Below are 23505 nucleotides of genomic sequence, written 5' to 3'. Positions count from 1 at the left end.
TTTTATTGTTATTATTATATTATTATATTATTATATTTTAACTTCCGTATAATCGTCTCCGAAGTCTCATCTTACATTTCAAATACATTTAATTCTTTTGTGTTAATTTGCATTTTAAAGCAGTTGTTCACGTTATTTTAGGCAATTTTTCATTTTCAGAGTGATAAACGAACTACAGCATTTTTTATTCTCTTTTTCTTTAAAATGAAAACTGTAATTTTCTTGATTACAGTGCTGCAGATTTCAATATAGAGTAGCTGTTTAGAACAGAATTATCGCTTCAATATTTAGATTTTTCATAATTAAATAATTATTTGAAGTTTTAATTTGTGTTAAAGTTTCGTATAAACATCCCTTAAATAAATCTAGAAAGCCTGGTTGGAACAAGTTGACCCTATTTCTACCTCTCCTATTCAATGTACTGTACATGTGCTTGTACACTAGCTTAACGCGGCAAACTATTCTGACGCAAGGTATTGCTTTCTTTTTATGTATATGCACTTTTTATTTATTGGAATGGTTACCCTTTAAAGCTGGGTGTCAGTTTATCTTGATTTTTGCTTTTTTTATTAGAGAAATATCAGGGAAAAAGAAATAATTTTTCAATTTTTCCTGGTTTTTTTTTATGATTTTTGATGTTTTCGCTTTTTGATTGAGTTTTATCTTTTCTTTTTTTCATATGATACATCATCCGATCTTTTGAATTATAACTTTAATAAATACAGAGAATAATCTGAACCACAGAGACGTAGTTCAACCCCTTCTCTTGTGCGCCAGTTCTAGCTAAACCACGTCTGCGCGGTTGAACCATGTCTCTAATTATTCATTAACTCGTCTCATTTAACTGTTTTGAAATTTTGACACCCTTCATATTAGGTTTTATATTGTTTCAAATTGAAGAATTGAAATATGAAAAATTGACCTTTTTCAAAAATCTACAAACATAAATACTTGAGTACAGCGACATATTTTTTATGAGGGTGGTTTAAAAACAATCCTTCCCCTGTATTCGCCCCTCATTGCATTACTTACCCTTGATGAATAAATAAATAAATTAAAAACAATTAAAAAAAGTAATTTTGACAAAAATGTTCTGCAGTTCTCTTGTTGTTAAGTTGTTTCATCTTCTTCAGAACACAAAACCTCCTTCAACGCTTCCAGGTTCGTTAAAGGGACTGTAAGCGTAAATTGTAGTGACCCTCCTTGCAGAGATGGCAAGATCAAATTTACATCAATACCCTTGTAGCAACTTGCAAGCATTGCGCCGAGAGAATTAACACAATGAAAATAAACAGTTTAAATAAACAAAATATGCATACTTCATTCTTACGTGATCAGACAAAGCTTTCAAGGGTACTGTTGTGAATCGGGCATTGCCATCTTTTCATGGAGGGTCACACGCTAACAGTCCCTTAACAAAAATCTTTTCAACTTTTATTGTTTAGATTTTATTCTCATTTTCCAGACCTTATTATAGTTTTTAATCACTATGCATTAGTCAGACAATAATAAATACTTTGAACGTTTATGTATATATAGATGATTTAAAGAGTGAATCAACATCTTTTTCAAGCACATTCTATTTTTATTTTTACCCTTAATGATGTTAATTTTTTAAATGTAATAAATTCACCAACTACAATGAGACCTAGCACTGCACGCTTTGAAATAGAAAGACGACATTTAAGCAAGCTTATGTGTTTTAACATACCTAATACATCAACCTATTATTTGAAATGGGTCGTGATAGCTGCACAATTGCTGTGGTACATATTTATTGGACTATTTGATACCCGAGTCGAATCTTCTACAGTCGCATATATACTTTTCTTCTCTGTCTGTCTGTTTGTCCGTTTGTATCCAATAAACGTCAAAACGGCGGAACCGATCGGGCCCAAATTTTGTGTGGGACCTCACGTGGCCCCTTGAAGGTTTTTGAATGATTAAAATTTCAAAAATTGGCCTACAACAACTTTTTCTTTGAGAAAATGTTATGTTAAAAAAAGATGTAGCATTTTTACATGAAGTCGTTTTTATATTTTACTTTCAAAAATAATTTTGAATCTCCTTCTGAATAAATTCTGCAATGCTGCTGTAAAAAGTAAAGTTCAATATTTTTATTTATTTATTTGTTTCCCCGACCTAGGTCTGGAGTAAGATACTGACCAGGTTCAACTCCGGGTTGAAGACGGACCAGTATGAAAAACTGTACTCGGAGAAAACCAAAATAGAACTGGTTGCAATATTTGTTTTTATAGCAAGGTAATTAAACATCTCTTCCTGTGAACTGGGAACTCAGAGCTGAAAACTTTAGAATGGTGGATATCGGGATTAATGCTTGATCCTCTCTTTTTGATAATCTCAAGATTAACATAATCTTCCAAGATTATCTTAAAAGTGTATGAAAAACTGTTATCATCAGAGAAACTGTAGCAGCCAATCAGAGAAAAGCGGACAACCAATGAGAGAACAGAAATATTCTCATTGGAGAAAACAATTAACGGATATCCAAGGAGAGAGAAAAAGAGTGGATTAGGACAAAAATGAAAAGTTTCCACAGTGTATATTCGGATTAAGAAGTCAGGATTAAAGTTTATCCATTCTAAAGTTCCCAGCTCAGGTTTAATTTGTATATACGGCCTTCAGAGGCGTTTACGAGGGGGGAAGAGGCCCCCCCCTTGGAAAACATCCTGTGTACATCCATGACGGACAGACTATTACGGTCTTTCTTTGATTTATCTGGCTGTTTTGATTGAACATAGAATTTGAAAAATATACTATCCCTTTGGTTGGTTAGTTTCAAGTCTTTTACTGTATTTAACAAGATTAAAATATGTGATTAACAAATTAAAAAGAAAATTAAAAACCTATTTTCAGTTTTTTCCTCTGCGATTCTGGCTGTGATTTAATATTGTTCTGTGCGGCTAGCATCCTTAGTATTTTATTAGGTAAATCACTATTTTAATCAAGAATATTTTATCACTTCATCTCTTTATGTATACACAGGGTTACCTGCAACGATTAAGACTTCTAACCGATAAATAAGCCATTAAACAACTATATATAAGGCAAGAAGACTTAATTGGGAATCATTATATCTCTAGAGTTTAAAGTTTCAGGTCGTCTTTACAATCTCATTCTCTGCGGGTAATCCTGTAATCTAGATACATGCAAACATTAAACTAAAAGTTGAACTCGAGAAGAGACTAGGACTACTCTATCTATCTATCTGTATAGTTGTATATGAGAAGAGACTAGTATTACTATATCTATCTATCTGTATAGTTGTATATGAGAAGAGACTAGTACTACTATATCTATCTATCTGTATAGCTGTATATGAGAAGAGACTATGGACTACTATATCTATCTATCTGTATAGCTGTATATGAGAAGAGACTAGGACTTCTCTATCTATCTATCTGTATAGCTGTATATGAGAAGAGACTAGGACTACTTTATCTATCTATCTAAATAGTTATATATCACGTGGATTTAACGGTTCTGTCAATATTTCAGAAAACTGTGACTTTCGATCACAATATGACCCCTTTTACATAATTTCATAGCCTTTTATCTTAAATACTTTTTTGTTGGCAAATACATTTTGCATGAAAAAGTATAAAATAAACAAATCTGTAAGTTTAAAGACTGTTTAGTTATAGACGAAAACACGTTTGATTTCAAATAAAAGAAACCGAATGCTTCTCTCTATCGTTAGTTCAGGGTGATATGAGAAGAGACTAGGACTACTCTATCTATCTATCTATCTATCTATATATCTATATAGTTGTATACGAGAAGAGACTAGGACTACTCTACCTATCTATCTATATCGCTATATTGACTGGAAACCAGAGTATTAGTGAGAATATTACAGTATCAGGTATTATTATTATTATTATTATTATTATTATTATTATTATTATTATTATTATTATTATTATTATTATTATTTTTATTATTATTATTATTATTAGTATTATTATTATTAATGGTCAACCCGTTCTTCAATGAAGAATTGGGGGCTACTCTCCTCCATTCTGAAGCAAAACATACAAAAATGCATAAAGCAAGAATCGTTTTTTTCAAATTCAAAGAGATTTTTTTAGATCCTAAAAGTTTATTGTTCTGTTCTCGAGTACTGGCTGGGGCTGTAGTTTTAATATCAACAGGTTTCAACGGTAAATATCCTATTATTCTTTTTTCTTTAAAGGGACTGTTAACATAATTTCAAGCGACCTTCTATTCTTATTCACAACGGTACCCTTAAAAGCTTTGTATGATTAAGAAAATTCATGGTTATCCATTTCTCTTTTTTTTAAATTTGATTATTTTTAAATATGGTTTCAATAATGGTTTCTCTATCAATTGACTTGCGGATTTATGCTTACAGTAACGATGAAGTAAATATTAATCAGTTTTCAAACTAAAACAACGACAGTATTTTCTACATTATTGATAAAGGTATAAGGTTTACCACTGTGAATTGCAGGCATGCCACCCCCCTTTTTTAATTGGGATCACTTGAAATGACAACAACAGTCCCTTTAATTACAAAATATTTTAAATTGTTCTTATAATAATTTTGTCCAGGTCTAATTTCTTTGGTTTGGTTGAATTTATCCTACATCGCTCACTTAGAATCTAACCTGGAGAAATCTCCATCCTCTTCGTCCCGAATCATCAGTGTTGAAAGATACCTGGATCTAAACCTAGTTCTAATCCTAGGGTTTATCTACCTTCTCTATCTAGCATTCAAAACAAGGGTAAAAACAGATAATATTTTTAAGTGAAAACGCTGTAAAAACATTATTAAGATATTTCTGGGTTTTAGATTTGAAATAATTTAAGAAATAACTCAACCTCCTGACTATGCTTTATCAAAATATATATGTTCTGAATTTCAAAAATACCAATTATGTGATTTAATTGTTACAGTGCTAACCAGAGCCCGCGATTTAAAAACTTCGGCTCGAGCCGTAATTCCTTAAACCTGACTTGAAGACCCAATCTTCGACCCAACTCTGACGACAGCTTGTGTCACGTGATTGACAGCTGCGAGATCTTAGGCTCGACTTAAGGAGTAAAGCCCAATGAAAATAAAACTGACCTTGGTTGGTTTTAGTGGAGAATAAGGCTCAATGTTGGGTCTTCTTCTCATCAAAACCCGGAATGCCAATTCCAACTATGAAAATCCGCCAAATGCAAAATTAAACCGGTTTTATGAACTATACTCTGTTGAAAATTAGATGCAACTTAAATCCGAAAGCCCGAGCCGTAAATAAGGCTCAACAACAGCTTAGACCCGAGTCGTATTTTATTGAATTTTTTAAATCGCCGACTCAGGAAACGCTGGAGTAGAAAGTCGACTTTAGACTCAAGTTATGACTTTGAATTGTCAAATGAGCATGAGAAATAGGAAAAGTGAACAGACCCATTTCACTTAAGAAATGATTTAATAGCTTCCTGGTAAAGCTATTTGCTTTGAGACAATATCAAGTGTTCTTCAGTATTCCTTCAATTCTTTTTCTACAGCTTTCTGGTTATCACTGTAGAAAATTTATCTTTTTCAGAAAGGAAGATTGATTTTGCTCTGTCTTTTATTTCTGAAACTTGGTTCAGTGCAACATCATGATCGAGAACAGTCCAGGTTACAAAAAAATTTAAAACACAAGAAAAGTAGTCTACCAGCCTAGAAAGGTGAACTACTTCTAGATCTTAATATAGTCAATAAGTTTAAAGATAGTTTTTTAAAGTCTATTTTCTATTTAGAGCTGTATCAGAGCTAACATGGTTGCAGTATGAACAAAACTGTCTTCAGTCGTCTTCAATCAGGTAGTTCAGGTAGTTCAGGTAGTTCAGGTAGTTTAGATAGTTTAGGTAGTTCAGGTAGTTCAGGTAGTTCAGGTAGTTTAGATAGTTTAGGTAGTTTAGGAAGTTTAGATTTTTCAGGTAGTTTAGGTAGTTTAGGTAGTTTAGGTATTTCAGGTAGTTCAGGTAGTTTAGGTAGTTTAGGTAGTTTAGATAGTTTAGGTAGTTTAGGTAGTTTAGGTAGTTCAGGTAGTACAGGTAGTTTAGGTAGTTTAGGTAGTTTAGATAGTTTAGGTAGTTTAGGTAGTTTTGGTAGTTCAGGTAGTTCAGGTAGTTCAGGAAGTTTAGGTAGTTTAGGTAGTTTAGGTAGTTTAGGTAGTTCAGGTAGTTCAGGTAGTTTAGGTAGTTTAGATAGTTTAGGTAGTTAAGGTAGTTTATATAGTTTAGGTAGTTTAGATAGTTTAGGTTGTTTAGGTAGTTTAGGTAGTTCAGGTAGTTCCAGTTGCTCAGGTAGGTTAGGTAGTTTAGGTAGTTTAGGTAGTTCAACTAGGTTTTGTAATTTAGTTAATTTTAATCCAACAGCTGTATTTTAATCCAAGAGCTATATTTTAATCCAACAGCTGCGTTCTAATCCAACAGCTGTATTTTAGGCCAACAGCTGTATTTTAATCTAACGGCTATATTTTAATCTAGCAGCTATAATTTACTACGATAGCTGTATTATAGTAAATCAGCTATATTTGACTACAAAAGCTGTATTTCAGTACTACAGCAACATGCGAGCACTACAGCGGGCTGTTGGTTGGATGGAGGGGAGAAGTTGAAGCTGTTGTGATCCACAGCAGACACAACATCATTCAACAGCTTGTAAATCTATTACCTAGGGTAATTTAATGTTGATTTTATAACTTATGGAATGTTGTCAGGAGGGATATTTGGGGAAATTAGTTCAAATGCATTTATTTTTCAATGTCTTTTGTCCAATATCATAATCTATCTTCTTCATGCGCACATAGCACACCCTTCCTAAACCAGTATGTTCAGAAAAATGTTGTAGTGTTCCATATTAAAGTCTTAATTTCCTTTCTACATCATAAATCAAAAACCTTTTCTTTATTTTTAGGTCGTTTTAGAAAATATACCAATGACTTGCTGGTTTGGTGACAAGTATAAAAACTGTACTCAGAAACCTACACAAACTGCAAGGTTAGCATAGAATCTGAAACCTTCACAAACTGCAAGGTAAGCATAGAATCTGAAACCTACGCAAACTGTAAGGTTAGCATAAAATCTGAACCCTACACAAACTGCAAGGTTAGCATACAATCTGAAACCTACACAAACTGCAAGGTAAGCATACAATCTGAAACCAACACAAACTGGAAGGTTAGCATAGAATCTGAAACCTACACAAACTGCAAGGTTAGCATACAATCTGAAGCCTACACAAACTGCAAGGTTAGCATACAATCTGAAACCTTCACAAACTGCAGGGTTAGCATACAATCTGAAACCTTCCCAAACTGCAAGGTTAGCATACAATCTGAAACCTTCACAAACTGCAAGGTTAGTATACAATCTGAAACCTATACACAAACTGCAAGGTTAGCATACAATCTGAACCCTACACAAACTGCAAGGTTAGCATAGAATCTGAAACCTACACAAACTGCAAGGTTAGTATACAATCTGAAACCTACAGAAACTGCAAGGTTAGCATAGAATCTGAAACCTACCCCAGCTAAAATGAAATATTTTTTTAAGTATTAATTAATAATTTTCAAATTTGGGTTTTCCATAAAAGGAATTTGCGGATGTACGCGTTAGAGACAATGAAGAAAAATGCAGCCGTCAACATTTTTACAGATAGTAAAAACGATAATAATTACTTATTATTACTCAAATAAAGGTTTAAATAATACTGCTGGGAATTGGACATGCCCATCTATAAAAAGGGGGTAACTTAAAATTATATATAAATTATTAAAAAAATTATGTATATATAAATTAATTATAAATCTGCATTTCTGCCTTGCTATGTTAAGCATTTAATATGTAGTGTACATAAAAAGTATAAGAACACTGTATATTATAACATATATATATATTATATATATATATACAGGGATCTGTGCAAGTATAAATCTACTTCCTCTGACCCTGTCCAGCTTTGCCATCTAGAAGCATACTCCAGGAACAATAACATCAAAATATTTTAATAACCATAAAACTATAATTTTGGTGAACAGTGCTGTGCAGAATTTGAAAAGAAGTTTTCTTTTAATCAAAAATGCTCAAGTCTTAATGCTCGAGACAAAAATACGAGAATCTTTATGATTTAGAGAACAAAATACGATCAAATTTTTCTGTATTATATTGCCCATTTTACAGAAATAAAATGCTGTTATAAATACGCATATCCATATTGTCCATAGTCCATGAAATATCTCATTATACTCTATTAAATGTCATATTTACACTGTAAATATGTAACGTCTAATCAATGGTCTGCTATGATCTATGAAATGTCCTGTATATGGTCCATGAAATTTCTGAAATTTTGGAACTTTTTGGTCTCCCCCCCCACCCCCTAACTGTGAATTATACTTACTACGTGGTGTGATGTTTTCTGGGTATAGATACGAGTACATGATAACTCTAAGGATGGAGAAGGGGTTGTTCTCCAGGTTATAGATTATGCAAAAAGAATTAAAATAGATTTTTTTAACCTACAGCTACTCCTGGGGTACCCATTGGTTCCCTCTAAAAATTCGGTCCAAAATGTCTTTCCCTCTTTGTACTTATCAAGTACAAATATTTATATACAAATAAATCCATAATTATTAGTTTAACCATGTTTATTAACTGAAAAGGAGCAATCCGAAACAATTTGTATTAATAATATATACAGTACAGTGTTTTCCAGCTTATACAGGGTTACCCACAAAGGATGAGACTATAAAGAAGACTCAAAACTCTTCAAATATGTCGATTCCAAGTATAAATTAAGTCTTCTGCCTTGAATGCGGTTTTTAAATGGATTATATATTGATTTTGAAAAGAAAGAAAGAAGTTCATAGTTGCAGGAAACCATGAATGTACAGGATAAATTTCGTACAGTCGTCTCTGCAGTCTTAACCTTTATGGGCAACCCTGTAGATCATTTTCTATTTTTCTCTTTTCACCCCGTCAAGAGTAAACATTCGAATATTTAAAACGAAAGTATATACCATGGGAACGGATTTAATGAATTTGAGCTAGGTCTAGAGACGATTCAATCGCGTACCTTGAATCGGTGATTCAGGATTTTTCCATAATCTACAAGTTTAGAATTAGGATGAACCTAGATTAATCGGCTGTAAGCCTTTAAGTAGCTCAGCTACTTAACTCAAATCCATTAAATTAGGTTCCAGAACTAATACATCTGTGATCCAACTCATGTATATTCTATTCTCCAGGTCTACCCCTCTACAGGTGATGGTTCAGCATCCTCTAGGAGCTAGTGTTCAAGGACTCAAACCCGGGGACCAACTTCACTTTGTTGGAAGGTTACAAGGAGTCATTGCAGGCAATGGTCCTAGAGTTAGTTTAATTTCCATACTCGAGAAATAGTTTATGATTTTAAAAAAATATTCTACCTTCATCCTATCCTACATCCTATCCTACCTCTATCCTATCCTACCTTCATCCTATCCTACCTTTATCCAATCCTACCTTCCTACCTCCATCTAATCATACCTCCATTCTATCATACCGAAAATAAATTGTAAGTTTGCAAAAATATAGAAAATTGTAAAGATGCATAAAACATAATTTCTAGCTCACATCTGTAGTAATATCAATAAACTCTAAATTATTAATTTATTTGTAAAATTAACTAGAACATAAAATGACAATAAATTGTAGATTCTTCTAATAAATCAAAGAAGAAAAAATAAGAGTTACTTTTAATATTGCCATTAACAACTAAAGTTCACCCAAAGAAAGGCCTTCACATAAAAGGTGTCCCGCGAAACATGACAGTATGTGCAGCATCATGACGAATTTTGAAAGCCGTCTTTTCATCTTCGAATTTATTCGAGGCATCAAGTCGTCAACCTTCTTTCACATGTATGACTCTTGAAATAATACCCACAATATTCTCCAGTCCTGGCATTTCCAAAAAGATATGTAGAATTTCGTTCACATTTCAATTTTATTAAATAATACCAGAATTGTCATCTGTCGAAATCTGAACAAAATTCTTTATATCTCGATGGAAAAATTGAACGCACAAAAAAAGGCAGACCACATTTATGAAATGCCATGACTAGGGGTATCTTGTGACTTTGTTTTACTTCTATAATTTGGTTTACGAATAAATGCCGTAAATTTGTTTAAAGAGCAAAGACGACCTTCAAGTTGTCTTGCAACTGTCACGGTATCGTGGGTCCCCCTGTAGGTTTTACAAACAAAAATCTTACCTTTTAAAATCCTTTTTTGTTTATATACTTAAGGTTACTTTTTTTACATGATGTATAAAAATAAATACAAATTGCATTACAAGAGATTGTTAAGATATTTATGAAGTCTGATGGCTGTCTAAATCTTCTCAAAAACTGAGTTTTAGTTTTCTGTCGTCTTTTGTTTAAATAATAATGACGAATGTCGTGGTGAAGACGACATAGACTGAAAATCTATAAACTTTTGTGGAAGGAGTGGAAGAGGAAGAAGTAGAATCATTATCATTTGATCTGTCATATTTGATACCTGTCACTTTATTAAAATATCATAAAAATCCCTTTATTATACAGTGAAACCCTTCATAACGAATACATCGAAAGAATTCATCAAATGTCGTATTCTTCCCTTTCTGATAATGGAATGTTGCAGATATTAAGTTTTTTAATTAAATTATTATGTGGAACTCTTTAAAACTATTCCCGCATATTCATGGCTATTTATTTATTTTCGCAAATACTGAAATTTACGTAATATAGTATAAAACTCATTGAAAAATTGTCAAGACTACATTTGATAAATTCTTCCGATGTATTCGTTATTATAAGGGTTTCACTGTAGCAGAAATAAATAGGAAGATAAATAATTATAGATACAATACTGAAACTTTAATTTATGCATTTACTAACTATACTTTATTTTGAGATTCTTGATTACAGACCAAGTTGTAAAGTGTTATTTTTTCATTTATTTTACTACCTTTAGCTCTATAGATTGCGTCTATTGCACATCAATTCTTAGTTTTCTTTTCTGGACTTTATAAGTATGGACGGTAACTTTTCAAACTTTTAAACGTCAATCATAACACTCCCATTATTGCAGCAAATACTTTTTTAGATTTTCGAGAAAAATATTTAACGTCAATTAAGAACACACTGGACGATATTGATCTTTCATTTTTTTCTGCAATTTGAAGAACATTTTAGATATAAACACACGAAGTTATCCGCCCTCGATGATCAGATAAAAGGGTACCGTTGTAAATCGGACATATCCCTGGTTGCATAGAGTTGCTCACATAAATATTACGACACGAAAGCTAAACCATTATTGATAGTTTTTCATAAGAAATTTTGGCGAATTAGAAATAACATCCTCAGTCCCATTAAATTACACTAATGTCGCCTATCGAGTATATTTGGCGAAAAAATCATTTTTCCAGCATTTACAGCTTCCAGGGATCAGAAACCAGTCGTAGTACAACCTAAACATATCAATATTTTATTCAATTGAACAAAATGGAAACTATTCCAATTTTTATTTTAAATTCAAAGAATAACTTTCGGAATATTCAAATTTCTGGATTTTCATCATAAAAGAAATTTCGTATGCGCCGCGCCATATTACATTTTTACACAAATGAAAAACTAACAAAATATCACTGTTGGGCCTTTGGACATGAGTTTTTACCTGACATGAAAACAACCAAGTTCATCATATCCATCACAATTCTCTGTCTCAGCTCCCACAAATCCAGCTCTCTTCTGTAGATACTGGTTATAATCTAAAATAAAAGTCATCTTCTGTAGATACTGGTTGTAATCTAGAATAAAAGTCGTCTTCTATAGATACTGTTGTTTGTAATCTAGAATAAAAGTCTTCTTCTATAGATACTGGTTGTAATCTAGAATAAAAGTCATCTTCTGTAGATACTGGTTGTAATCTAGAATAAAAGTCGTCTTCTATAGATACTGGTTGTAATCTAGAATAAAAGTCGTCTTCTATAGATACTGGTTGTAATCTAGAATAAAAGTCATCTTCTGTAGATATTGTTTGTAATCTAGAATAAAAGTCTTCTTCTATAGATACTGGTTGTAATCTAGAATAAAAGTCATCTTCTGTAGATACTCCTTGTAATCTAGAATAAAAGTCGTCTTCTATAGATACTGGTTGTAATCTAGAATAAAAGTCATCTTCTGTAGATACTGGTTGTAATCTAGAATAAAAGTCGTCTTCTATAGATATTGTTTGTAATCTAGAATAAAAGTCTTCTTCTGTAGATACTGGTTGTAATCTAGAATAAAAGTCTTCTTCTGTAGATATTGGTTGTAATCTAGAATAAAAGTCATCTTCTGTAGATACTCCTTGTAATCTATAATAAAAGTCAAGATACTGGTTGTAATCTAGAATAAAAGTCAGTATCTTCAAATATTTACTGCCACAGAATAAATCATTATGGTTTAAACTCTTTTTTGTCGTCTTCCCCATAAAATAATTAAAATAAAAATTAAATTTCTTTCTTATTGTTAAAGGTCATCTTCTACAATTCTTTGTCACCACAATGTCAATGTGTCTATGGAGACCCTCAAAGGACAAAAATATAGACAAATAGACAATAAAAGACATATGTCAAATGTTGTAAAAGTATAAATCGTGAAAAAAAACATCGTTTTCTCTAATTCCTAATTCACATCTTTATTTGATACTTGGTACAGCCCAAGAATTGAGCCAATATTGAGCAAATATCATGTCGCACATCATGCATGGCTCATGGATTTTTTACCTTTGGGTGGTTCTCCATCAATAGGGCTCCTGCCAGGTATAGGTTGTTCACCACTTAATAATAAAATCATAAAAATAGAAATTTACATTTGAAGATAGAAAGTGAAGTTAAATAGAGGCGTATCCGATTCAAAATAGTGCCTTGAAACATTTATTTGGTCAATAATGAGGAAGATATCAACGTTTTTTCAAGCTTTAAAAGGGTTTGTTTCTCACAATATATCACTTAATCTTGATCATCCACAGGATACCGTTGTGAATTTGACATGCCACACTTGATTTAAAAAGTCTTAAAGCTTCATTCTTATTACAGTATTACTACTTCGCTATCTTCTCTGTAGTTTTAAGTGAAAGAAAATATATTAAGTTGCATTATTTTTAATGTTAAATTTTATAACCTGTTTTTTATCAAAACTTATTAAAAAGAATCAATTTTGAAAATAAAACAAAATATAAAACAACAAAAAATGTTACCTGGGAAAATATGCATCGGGATAATATATTTCCGAGACTAGCAGAGACACCCAGCGGGGTGATGCTAAACAACTTCCTTCCAGAAACTCACACTTCGTGCTCAAGCACTTGACCACCTCGACAGTCTGGGTGAAGTAACCCTCGTAGGGGATCTGTACTACATACCTCCACCCACCCTGCAGTATTATTATTATTATTATTATTTATAAAAATAATATCAACCTGATAATTTTTAGCAAAGACTGGAGTAACATACTCCACTGCAGACGGGCATGGAGTCATTGGTTCTTCAAGGGAGTTGATCATACTAAATATTTAAGCTATTGGTAATTATTAAAGCAAAAAAATGGCAGACCACAGTTGGGAAATGGCTGGAATAGGGCAATTTTCTAATTGTTACATAGAAAATATCGATAAAATTAGGTTGCTTGGAATAAATGCCTCAAACTTAATATTTTTAAGGTCAAAGACAACTTTGAAGTCTTAAATAAGTTAATATTATTCCAGTTTATTTAGAATAGCACTTCATATTTATCACTATCAGTGATGTTATTCTAAAGTATGATATTTCTTTCAGCACTAAAGAAACGGATTACTTGCCCAAAACTCTAACTTTCTAATCCCTATATCTTTGGAACATGATGATTGATGTCGTAGATCTTTAATATTTAAAAGTATCAAATATAATTAAAGGTTTATACCATCAGTTTGCAAAGATATAGGGATCTTAATATTAGAGGTTGATGCAAGCATAATTAATTCTTTTGTCTCTAACTTTAAAAATAGTTTATTTGAATAAGATTAAGATTATTACCTTGCCGAATCTTTTAAATCGGAGTCATCTATCCGATCATCTGCCTCATCTTTACAAAAAAACATTTAGCGAATTCCAAGGCACTTTGGTTCCAGGTAGAATTATATTAAATTGGTCGTTGTTATTGAATAATTTTTAAAAAAGCCGATTCTCAAAACCACCCCTCCAAAATAAACAATTTATGAAGATTTTAAAGATTGAATTTGCGCCCTTGCTGAACAAATATTCACCGTAAACACGTCCAATAAGACTCAATTGAATCCTAACAAGTTTCTCTACAAAACTGCATTCTCAGCTCAACTACAATGTCTAACCAGACACTTCCTTTAAGGGCTTTATAGAACAAGAGAGACAAGACCAAATTCACAGCGGTCCCTTGAAACCTTTATCTAACCAAAAGTGTCGTTTTTCTACCTCAAAGGGACTGCAAAGGAAAAATGAAAGGGGGTCACGTGATTTCCGTTTGTATCACGTACAATACTGCACTGCCATTGGCTGAAGTTTTGGCGACGTAATATGAACTATACGGATTATGTGTAATAATATTATCAATTATATCTATTAAAAAAGAAAAAGAAAAAATCAAAAATATAATAGGAGCAAACCTGTGATTCTCAAGCTCCTGTGGGATATAATCGTTTCCAAATTTGTTGCGTATTTGTTGAAAATGATCTGTTTAAACCTACTATTTTTATACAAAATTGTATATATATGAATTCCGTATAAATTTGACACATTTTTATATAAATTTTTTGGGACAGAAACATCAGATAGATGTCTTATAGATCTCAATCAACTCCTGAGATTCTAAGGTTTCATCCTATACCCCCTTTCATTTTGCCTTTACAGTCCCTTTAAAAAGTATTCTCACACATTTTTTCCTTGCTTCTGTAGCAAGAAATCCCAAGTCACTTTCATGGAGAAACCACCAAGATCAAAGATATCTCTTTTATTCTTGATCAGACCGTTGTGAATCGGATATGCAACTCTAAAAACTGATGGTCACTTGAAACTTTGTCTAAAGTCCCTATGGTCGTCTTTTAAGTCTATTCCATTTGAAGTGCTCCCGCCCCCCCCCCCCTCCTGTATTATTAATTTTCCTAAAATTATCCCACCTTTTTTATCTCCTTTAAGAACATTGAAGAGCATACAGAAGACTCCGAAACTGTTATCACACCAGCCTGCTCTACCCTGTCTTAATAACAATACAGAATACAGTCTGTTCTACCCTGTCTTAATAACAATATAGAATACAGTCTGCTCTACCCTGTCTTATAACAATACAGAATACAGTGTCTGCTCTACCCTGTCTTATAACAATACAGAATACAGTCTGCTCTACCCTGTCTTAATAACTATACAGAATACAGTGTCTGCTCTACCCTGTCTTAGTAACAATACAGAATACAGTCTGCTCTACCCTGTCCTAATAACAATACAGAATACAGCCTGCTCAACCCTGTCTTAATAACAATACAGAATACTGTATGCTCTACCCTGTCTTAATAACAATACAGAATACAGTCTGTTCTACCCTGTCTTAATAACTATACAGAATACAGTCTGCACTACCCTATCTTAATAACAATACAGAATACAGTCTGTTATACCCTGTCTTAATAACTATACAGCAGAATACAGTCTGCTCTACCCTGTTTTAATAACAATACAGAATACAGTATGCTCTACCCTGTCTTAATAACAATACAGAATACAGTCTGCTCTACCCTGTCTTAATAACAAAACAGAATGCAGTCTGATCTACCCTGTCTTAATAACAATACAGATTACAGTCTGCTCACCCTGTCTTTATAGCGCAATACAGAATACAGTCTGCTCTACCCTGTCTTAATAACAATACAGAATACAGTCTACTCTACCCTGTCTTAATAACAATACAGAATACAGTCTACTCTACCCTGTCTTAAAATAATACAGAATACAGTCTGCTCACCCTGTCTTTATAGCAATACAGAATACAGTCTGCTCTACCCTGTTTTAATAACAATACAGAATACAGTCTTCTCTACCCTGTCATAATAACAATACAGAATACAGTCTGCTCTACCCTGTCTTATAACAATACAGAATACAGTCATCTTAATTCTCTAATTTAACAAATAAATGTGGAAACTTAGATTCTAGAAATAATTCAGCAGTTAATTTGGTCTTCATAAGATTATTTTTTTTCCCCTGATTTATTTTGTAAGTTATGAAAATTAGTTTTGTTTTGAATTGTGGATGAAACTCAAAAACGGGACAATTATTCCAATTCAGTATATAATGGAATGACATCGTCTTGATAACGGTCAAGGGTAATATAAAAGAACTCCTTTAATAATTTTGATTTCAGAAAATAATTTAATGATGGGAATTGTTGTCCTCTTCAAGCTTAATAATATGTTGGTTACAGTTTTTGTTATCGACTACTTTACTTTCCATATGGGCCAGTATACTAATAACCTAATCGTTCAATTTGTGCCCATTTCTAATACTCTATGTTAAAAATGGTCCAAGTTTTGTGTTAGCCCTTTATTGCATATTTGTATGTAGTTCTAAGTATTTGGAACAGCTTTTATAGTAATTATTTTCATCGTATTCAGTATATTTTATACCTTCCCACTCCATTAAAAATATCTCTAGATCCAACTTGCTCTTGCTCTAGCTGCTCTTGTTCTTCATGTCCTTGGTTTAGCTTATGTTGTTCTTTATGTACTTGATTTAGCCCATCTTGTTCTTTATGTTTTTGGTTTAGCTCATCTTGTTCTTTATGTTCTTGATGTTCTTGGTCTAACTCCTCTTGTTGATCTTGTTCTTGTTCTTTATCAATACCACTTCCGAGTGCTCGCTTTTGTCTAAGAAAAAAAATGTATTGTTAGCAGTGTAATCACATGTAAAATATTGAATTCTACAGAGTGAGCCAAAAAAGGGTGAATCGCGAGATCTTGCATATAATAAAGCAATTTTTTGGTATTCTCATTTTCGACTAATATGTCTGAAATTTTTGATTTCTTTTCACTCTTCACCCTTTTTTTTTGACTCACCCTGTATGTTCTTATGTGATTAGAAACCCACATAAATATTTTTAGTAATAATTGCATAATATCATGAGGGTTGAACATTTATGAATTTATTGTGCGACTTTTGTATCATCCTACAGTGATAACAAGAAAACTATGGAATATAATCGAAGATGACATTATAGCAATACTTAAGCGTTTTTATGTTGTTCCAAAGCAAATAGTCTAACTAGACACTTATAAAACCACTGATGAAGTAAAATGGGTCTGTTTACACTGCACAATTTCTGTGTCTCATGCTCATTATACTTTTTAAAGTTATAACTTGATTCTAAAAGTCGTCTTTCTATTTCAGAGTTTTCTGGTTATCATTGTACGATAAAATGGAATAAAAGTTTTGTTTCAACCAATTTCTGAACTTCCTTTGAGAGAAATTATCTGATCCAGGCCTACCTAGTTCAAACCCTTTTCACTCATTCATAAATTTCAAACTCCGGATGTATTATTAAATATATTCTAGTGAATTTTTCGCAAAGCTAAAATTCTTTTTCTGTGCATACTTTGACCCCCACCTGGTAAGGATATCAAGGCTCCTCCGAACCCTCCTTCTATCCTCCGATTCCTGGTTCTCCGTATGCCTCCGAAATCTTTCCTCTGAGAACTGAGATAAGCGACGATATAAAAATTAGTTCAATTAAAGCATTAAAATGCGATGTCTATCTTTTCTGGGCACGGAATTTCGGTTCGTTTCTAATATATATTTTTTGTTGCCACAAACTCTAATTTTCTAAATCCTATTTCTTATATATTTGCATCCTAATGGTGTAAAGCTTTGATATGTCAAAATTAAATTATTTGATCTAACAGAATTTTTTGTTTACGACGAGTTAAAGAATTATATAATTAGATTTTGTGGCCAAATCTCAATTCTAAAGTTTACAGATCTTCCTCTATATTTTATTTTTTAGAAAAATTGTTAACCAAATCATACTTCTTTCCTAATTTGAATTCTAGGCGGAGGGTGGNACAGATAAGAAACAAATCTTGACTCAGATTTCTAAAACCCTAACTAAACCATTGAAAAGGGTAGGGACTCGTACTTTGAACTCCTACAAGGTTATTCACAAATAATGAGACTTAGAATCTTTGATCAATGGGTAACATAAACGGTGAAAGGGCCAGTTAGCGTATTATAAATGACCCTCTTTGCAAAGATGGCAAAGCTTGAATGACAACGGTACCCTTGTGACACTTATCTGATAAAAAATGTTCAAGATCTTGTCGATTTTCTAGGTTTAAAAGAGTTTAATTCTGATAATTCCTAGACGATTTCATGCACTAGAAAGGCGTGTGTCACTATTTGCTGAGAAATCACAATTGAAAATATTCAGTTTTAAAAATGATAAACATGGATATCTAAGCAATACCATCTTTGCATGGATGGTCACTCGACGCTGACAATCCCTGTATACAACAGCAATCTTTAAATCGTGTCTGAGAATCGATAGCATTTCAGAAAATCTTCCCGGCCCCCACTCCTTCCTGTACAAAAAGTAACCTCAGTACGTGGGGGGAGGGGGGGGGGAGATCTGTAGTTTTCATATTCGTTCAGACCCCGTCGTTTTTTTTTCCACGAAAGAGGATATTTTCTGTGCTAGCCGCAGGGCTTTACATTGTATTTTTAGAGAGAAACAGGAAGATATCTCCATCATCAAGGCTTACAGAATTTTTCATTGCACTGTTTAAAAACTTGTTTAAAAACTTATTTATATTCGTCCCTCGAGGTTTGGAGTTGGTTGAGAGTTGAATATTGCTGGATTATACAGGATATGAGAATCCTGGTATCTGGCAACCTAAAAAAAGTAAAATAAAATATGGATAAAGAAAAAATGTGGAATGATTGTCGTCTTTGGTACTTTCTTTTAATTAAAAACATATCAGAGGGTGGCAATGTACGTTAGATTGAGTAAAGATTGTGCAGGGTCAAGAACGAAAGAGAAATCTGATATAGCTACAAATGGTAGCAACAAGGAGAATTGAATAGAAGGAGGGGGCGATAGGGTGTCCGTACACTTTGCTGTGACGTTTCATATAACAATAAATGTAAGCCAATTATTTGCATTTTTGAAGTCATAACAGAATTTCTAGGTTATAAATTATAATTTGATAATACTTTCTGCAGATTTCCACCAAACATTTTTGCGGATATTTTTTATTGCATTCTTTGTTTTTTAAACAAACCCTTTAATTACCTTGGGAAGCGTATCATCTGCTTTAAGGACTGGTAAAGTTTTACTAAAGAAATCCAAGGTTTTATTCTTGATCAACTCGAATGGGTAGGACACTCCGAGTATATTTTGACCTTAAAATAATAATATTGAAAGGAATCTTTTTTACTTTTGAATTTTTTTTTAATCATTAGTTTTCTGTTAATTTTTATTTTACTTTGTCCATTTCTTCTACTTTTCACTCTCTTAATCTTTTCTTATTTATTTAAACTTCTGTACTTCAGTGTATTGTAACGTGTTGTACTTTATTGTAGTGTACTAGGCTTTCAGGGCGCTCGCGCCTATCTTCAATTTAATTGTGAACATTTTCTCTTTGTATATATTGTAAAAATATTTCGTGGATTTTCAAACTTAAATGAAAATCGAATTTTGTTGGAGGCTATTTTTTGAAATTTTGATGGTAAATAAACCTGTACTGTACTGTACTGTACTGTACTGTACTGTACTGTGCTGTACTGTACTGTACTGTACTGTACTGTACTGTAATGTACTGTACTGTACTGTACTGTAATGTACTGTACTGTACTGTACTGTACTGTAATGTACTGTACTTTACTGACTGTACTCTACTGTACTTTAATGTTATGTACTTTACTGTTCTGTACTGCACTGTACTCTTCTGTACTTTATTTTACGGTACTGTACTGTATTGCACTACACAGTTCTGTACTGTATTGTCCTGTAATGTACTTATTGGATTGCATTGTATTGTACTTTTTTGTTTATGCAGGCCCGTAGCCAGGGGGGGTGCAAGGGTGCAGGTGCACCCACCTTTCTTCTGAAAGAGGGGTGCAATGACGAATTTGCACCCCCCCCCTAGTCCCATATAAAAGAAATTGTTTCTAAAATCTAGTTATAAATTATATAGCCCGAGTAAGAATTGATTTCCAAACCAAATTATATTCTATTTGTGCTTTATGCTCATTAAAAGTGTGACGGAGTTTTTGTGTACTCTCTCTCAACTCATCCCCTGAGTCATGTCTCTCCTGTGACCTATCGCAGGCTAACTAACAGTTGATCAGTACACTCTGTTGATTAAATATAACACAACATCAAAATTTACTCATATTCATTTAATAGTTGTTTAAGTCTAATTAAAACAGTATGATTTATTAATTATATGCATAGAGTCCCATGTAAATGAAATGGTAATCTCCTGTACACTTTCAGACTTTTAGCCCCCCCCCCTTGACCGGTGTGCTATGTTTTATGAGTCTGTGTTTTTTTTGAGGCATTTCCGTGGTGAGGGGTTTCCCCCATAACCCTTGAAAAGCTTTTTTTAAATGAATAAGAAATAAGATCATATCATTTTCATATTGCAAAGTCAAAGTAATAAATGATTACTTGACTCTGTTAGTTAAGCAGTACTCTCTTAACAGCTCAAATACACTTGTTAAAAAGGTTAGCCTTTATAGTGTGCATTGACAATGTAATAAAAACAACCATATACCACTGTAAAACCAAACCAAACATTGTTTAAAAAAATCATTAAAACCCCCCCAAAAATTTTTTTCGCCTGGTTGCACCCCCCCTGGTCAAATCCTGGCTACGGGCCTGTTTATGTATTTAAAAATCTTCTTTGTTAGTTTGAACTGCTACACTGTATTGCACTGTACTGCACTGCACTCTACTGTACTGTATCATACTGTACCTATTGGATTAACTGGTAGATATCCTTTGTTTAGATCTCCGCATAAATTGTCTAATGTCTGCTCAACCTTCCACCAATCAATTAATCACAATTTTTAAATAAAACAAGATTTAATTTATTTTAATGTTAATTTGAATTGCCAAAAATTAAAATAAAAAAATGTAAACAGTTGACCACGATATGATTGATTTCGTCAATTGATAAACGATCAAACGGTCTTCGAAAATATTTAGTTAATTGATTAAAATTTAATTGATCTGCCTTTGATCCGTCAGCTCCAGGACATTTTACTTGGGTTTGAAGATAGGGTGGTTTCCTTTTTATATTCAAACATATTTTAATATACTTAATATTAATATAATATTATAAATTATAAAAACTAATCAATTTAAACGCTAAACTAATGAAAGGGACTGAAAAATACCCCAAAAAGAAGGCAATGTCCATTCACACTTTGAAACCTTTATCTGATCAATAATGTGGAAGATATGGTCGTTTTTCCAATATTAAAAAGTTAAGCATGATTTCTACATGTTTTCTTACAGTAGAGATGCGCAAGTTACTTTTTAGAGAAACCAAAATTAATAAAAAATTCAGAGGCTGAATTTAAAGAATTTGAGCCGCGGCTTGAATTTTAGACGCGGCTCAATATGGTTGGTTCCACTTAAAATTGTATTCAATGTTTCAAGATTTGAGTCGGCGCTCAATTAAAACCAGTCTTTGGCGGATTTGAGACGCGGCTCAAATTCATTAAATTCAGGACTTAGTCTGTTCATTTCTACCGGCAGAAGGGCCAACCTTAAATGTTAGATACCCTATTTGTGTCAGAGATAGACATCTTTTCCAGATTTAGTGCGCTAAATCCCATTTAAAAGTTCATTTGCTATATAGGTAAGGACAAGGTTATAATGCAAGGAAAGTTATTTCAGAGGTGTACGTATCTTTTGTACTGCATTGATCCAGCTTTCACATCAAAAATCAACAACATGTTCTGGTCATAGAAAACTATTATGTGAATTATTAAAATTATCAAAATGTAATGCTTTTAACCTCTTCGGATACTAAACGAACACTTATGCATCTATTCTTATTTACAAATTCCACCCAGAGAGAACTGGTTTCAATATGTACGCAGAGTATACGCGACTGCAATTAACTTTCCTCGCAATATAACCTTCGGTATGGCTATCCCATTTAATTATTTTTTCACCCTTAGCTCACACCGTTTACCCACAACTATAAATATGTTTATTTACATTATTTTGGAACCCTTGTGTCAGAAAAAAATGAAGGTCTTCATCAAAATTTTCCATAGATAAATAAATAAACATAGATAGCTTATGTACGCAAAATCACCAAGAATTGTACAGTCCGCGAACTCATATTTCTAGGGGTCTAAGTGTACTTCAATGATAAGCGGGGTGGTTTGGTGTTTTAATGAATTTCATAATAGAGTGCAAAATAACTCCGGGAGTAGAACTATTTGAACAACAATATTTCACTGAGCAATATATCATATTGACGAGAACTGAAGAAGGACATGAGAAGGACTAAACTAACTTAAATTTCTCTCATGTACACCACAAGTACTCAATGACATAAGAACAGCCAATGTTCACAACCGACCTAGTTAATCTATATAATAGGAATATCTTTAAAACATCTCTGTACATTTATATCTTTCAAAATAAAAAATGTCGTCTTATGTGCATTTTATCTTTATCTATGAAATTTTCCCTGAGATGAAAGTTTGTTTCTAAACTTTTGAAGCGTAAAAGATAAAGTATTTACTGCCATTAAATCAAACCATGAACAAATATTACATCCGGAAAGCCAACTTTTAATTGTCATCTGTCACACTTGATTTTATAAACAATATTTCAATTATGTAATAATATTTTCAAACATATGATATCTAACTTCATTATTATCATTATTATTATTATAATTATTTTCTAGAATATTTGTATATTTAATGATGATAGTGATGATTTTTTATATTTAATGATATGTTTAAAATGCCTGACAACTGGTGGAATTCTTGCAGGTGATTCCTAAAAATTTAAAATATTAACAGTGATAACCAGAAAACTCTAAAATAGAAACAGAGGCGTATTAAAATATTAGGGTTGTTTACAAAATCTAATAATTATACCTGGAAAGGATAGTAGCCCTGAGGATATTGTACATTACTGGTCAAAACCCCCTGACCCAGTAGCAAAACCAATATCAGCATTATCACGCGGATATTCACTTTTCCCGCCAAAATGTCAATTCTCTAATAATTTTCACTCGGAGATTTTCACTAGTTACGACAATGTTCCATTCACGCGTTTAGTTCATCATTTTCTTCTTTCTACTCTCCGTACTCTGCACCTGGAGTTTATTTCAATTCTTATTGTTTTTCGTGATCAATTCCACAGATTGTTTGATCTTAGAGTC

General features: G+C 32.6%; 2 protein-coding genes across 2 annotated transcripts in view; one reads left to right on the top strand and one right to left on the bottom strand.

Annotated features, from left to right (window-relative positions):
* The window catches only part of LOC111699878 (uncharacterized), a 10548-nt gene extending 796 nt beyond the window's left edge, over positions 1–9752 (top strand). The window contains exons 3-16 of the mRNA XM_023470634.1: positions 370–473; positions 1100–1161; positions 2147–2262; positions 2878–2948; positions 3791–3886; positions 4113–4184; positions 4597–4769; positions 5577–5653; positions 5776–5838; positions 6579–6699; positions 6938–7020; positions 7940–8008; positions 8454–8501; positions 9273–9752. Of these exons, the coding sequence (XP_023326402.1) occupies positions 370–473; positions 1100–1161; positions 2147–2262; positions 2878–2948; positions 3791–3886; positions 4113–4184; positions 4597–4769; positions 5577–5653; positions 5776–5838; positions 6579–6699; positions 6938–7020; positions 7940–8008; positions 8454–8501; positions 9273–9426 (1309 nt within the window). The 3' untranslated portion in view covers positions 9427–9752. The remainder of the gene's footprint in view (positions 1–369; positions 474–1099; positions 1162–2146; positions 2263–2877; positions 2949–3790; positions 3887–4112; positions 4185–4596; positions 4770–5576; positions 5654–5775; positions 5839–6578; positions 6700–6937; positions 7021–7939; positions 8009–8453; positions 8502–9272) is intronic.
* Positions 9662–23505, bottom strand: LOC111699877 (uncharacterized). Its single transcript, XM_023470633.1, has 16 exons — positions 23219–23505; positions 23086–23117; positions 21325–21379; positions 21064–21130; positions 19377–19486; positions 18903–18977; positions 17697–17785; positions 16720–16959; positions 15220–15299; positions 14105–14153; positions 13513–13597; positions 13291–13466; positions 12818–12870; positions 11725–11818; positions 10871–11518; positions 9662–10594 (listed from the first exon to the last, which is right to left on the bottom strand). Exons 1-15 carry the CDS (start codon positions 23297–23299, stop codon positions 11440–11442), a joined length of 1365 nt encoding a protein of 454 aa, XP_023326401.1. The 5' UTR covers positions 23300–23505; the 3' UTR covers positions 9662–10594; positions 10871–11439.

The sequence above is a fragment of the Eurytemora carolleeae genome, unplaced genomic scaffold (genome assembly GCF_000591075.1).
Source record: "Eurytemora carolleeae unplaced genomic scaffold, Eaff_2.0 scaffold330, whole genome shotgun sequence".
In the NCBI taxonomy this organism is placed as follows: Eukaryota; Metazoa; Arthropoda; class Copepoda; order Calanoida; family Temoridae; genus Eurytemora; species Eurytemora carolleeae.
Note: the sequence above shows the minus strand (reverse complement) of the source record. Positions and strands in the feature narration are given on the sequence as shown.

What these genes read in the sequence shown, in the direction of transcription:
- LOC111699877 (XM_023470633.1), bottom strand. Translation starts at nt 23,299, where the DNA reads ATGCTGATATTGGTTTTGCTACTGGGTCAGGGGGTTTTGACCAGTAAT. An exon ending in TCTACCAGTTAATCCAATAG is followed by an intron (nt 19,487 to 21,063) that starts GTACAGTATGAT and finishes TATTATTTTAAG; the next exon opens with GTCAAAATATACTCGGAGTG. An exon ending in TCTTAAAGGAGATAAAAAAG is followed by an intron (nt 14,154 to 15,219) that starts GTGGGATAATTT and finishes TTTTTTGTAAAG; the next exon opens with ATGAGGCAGATGATCGGATA.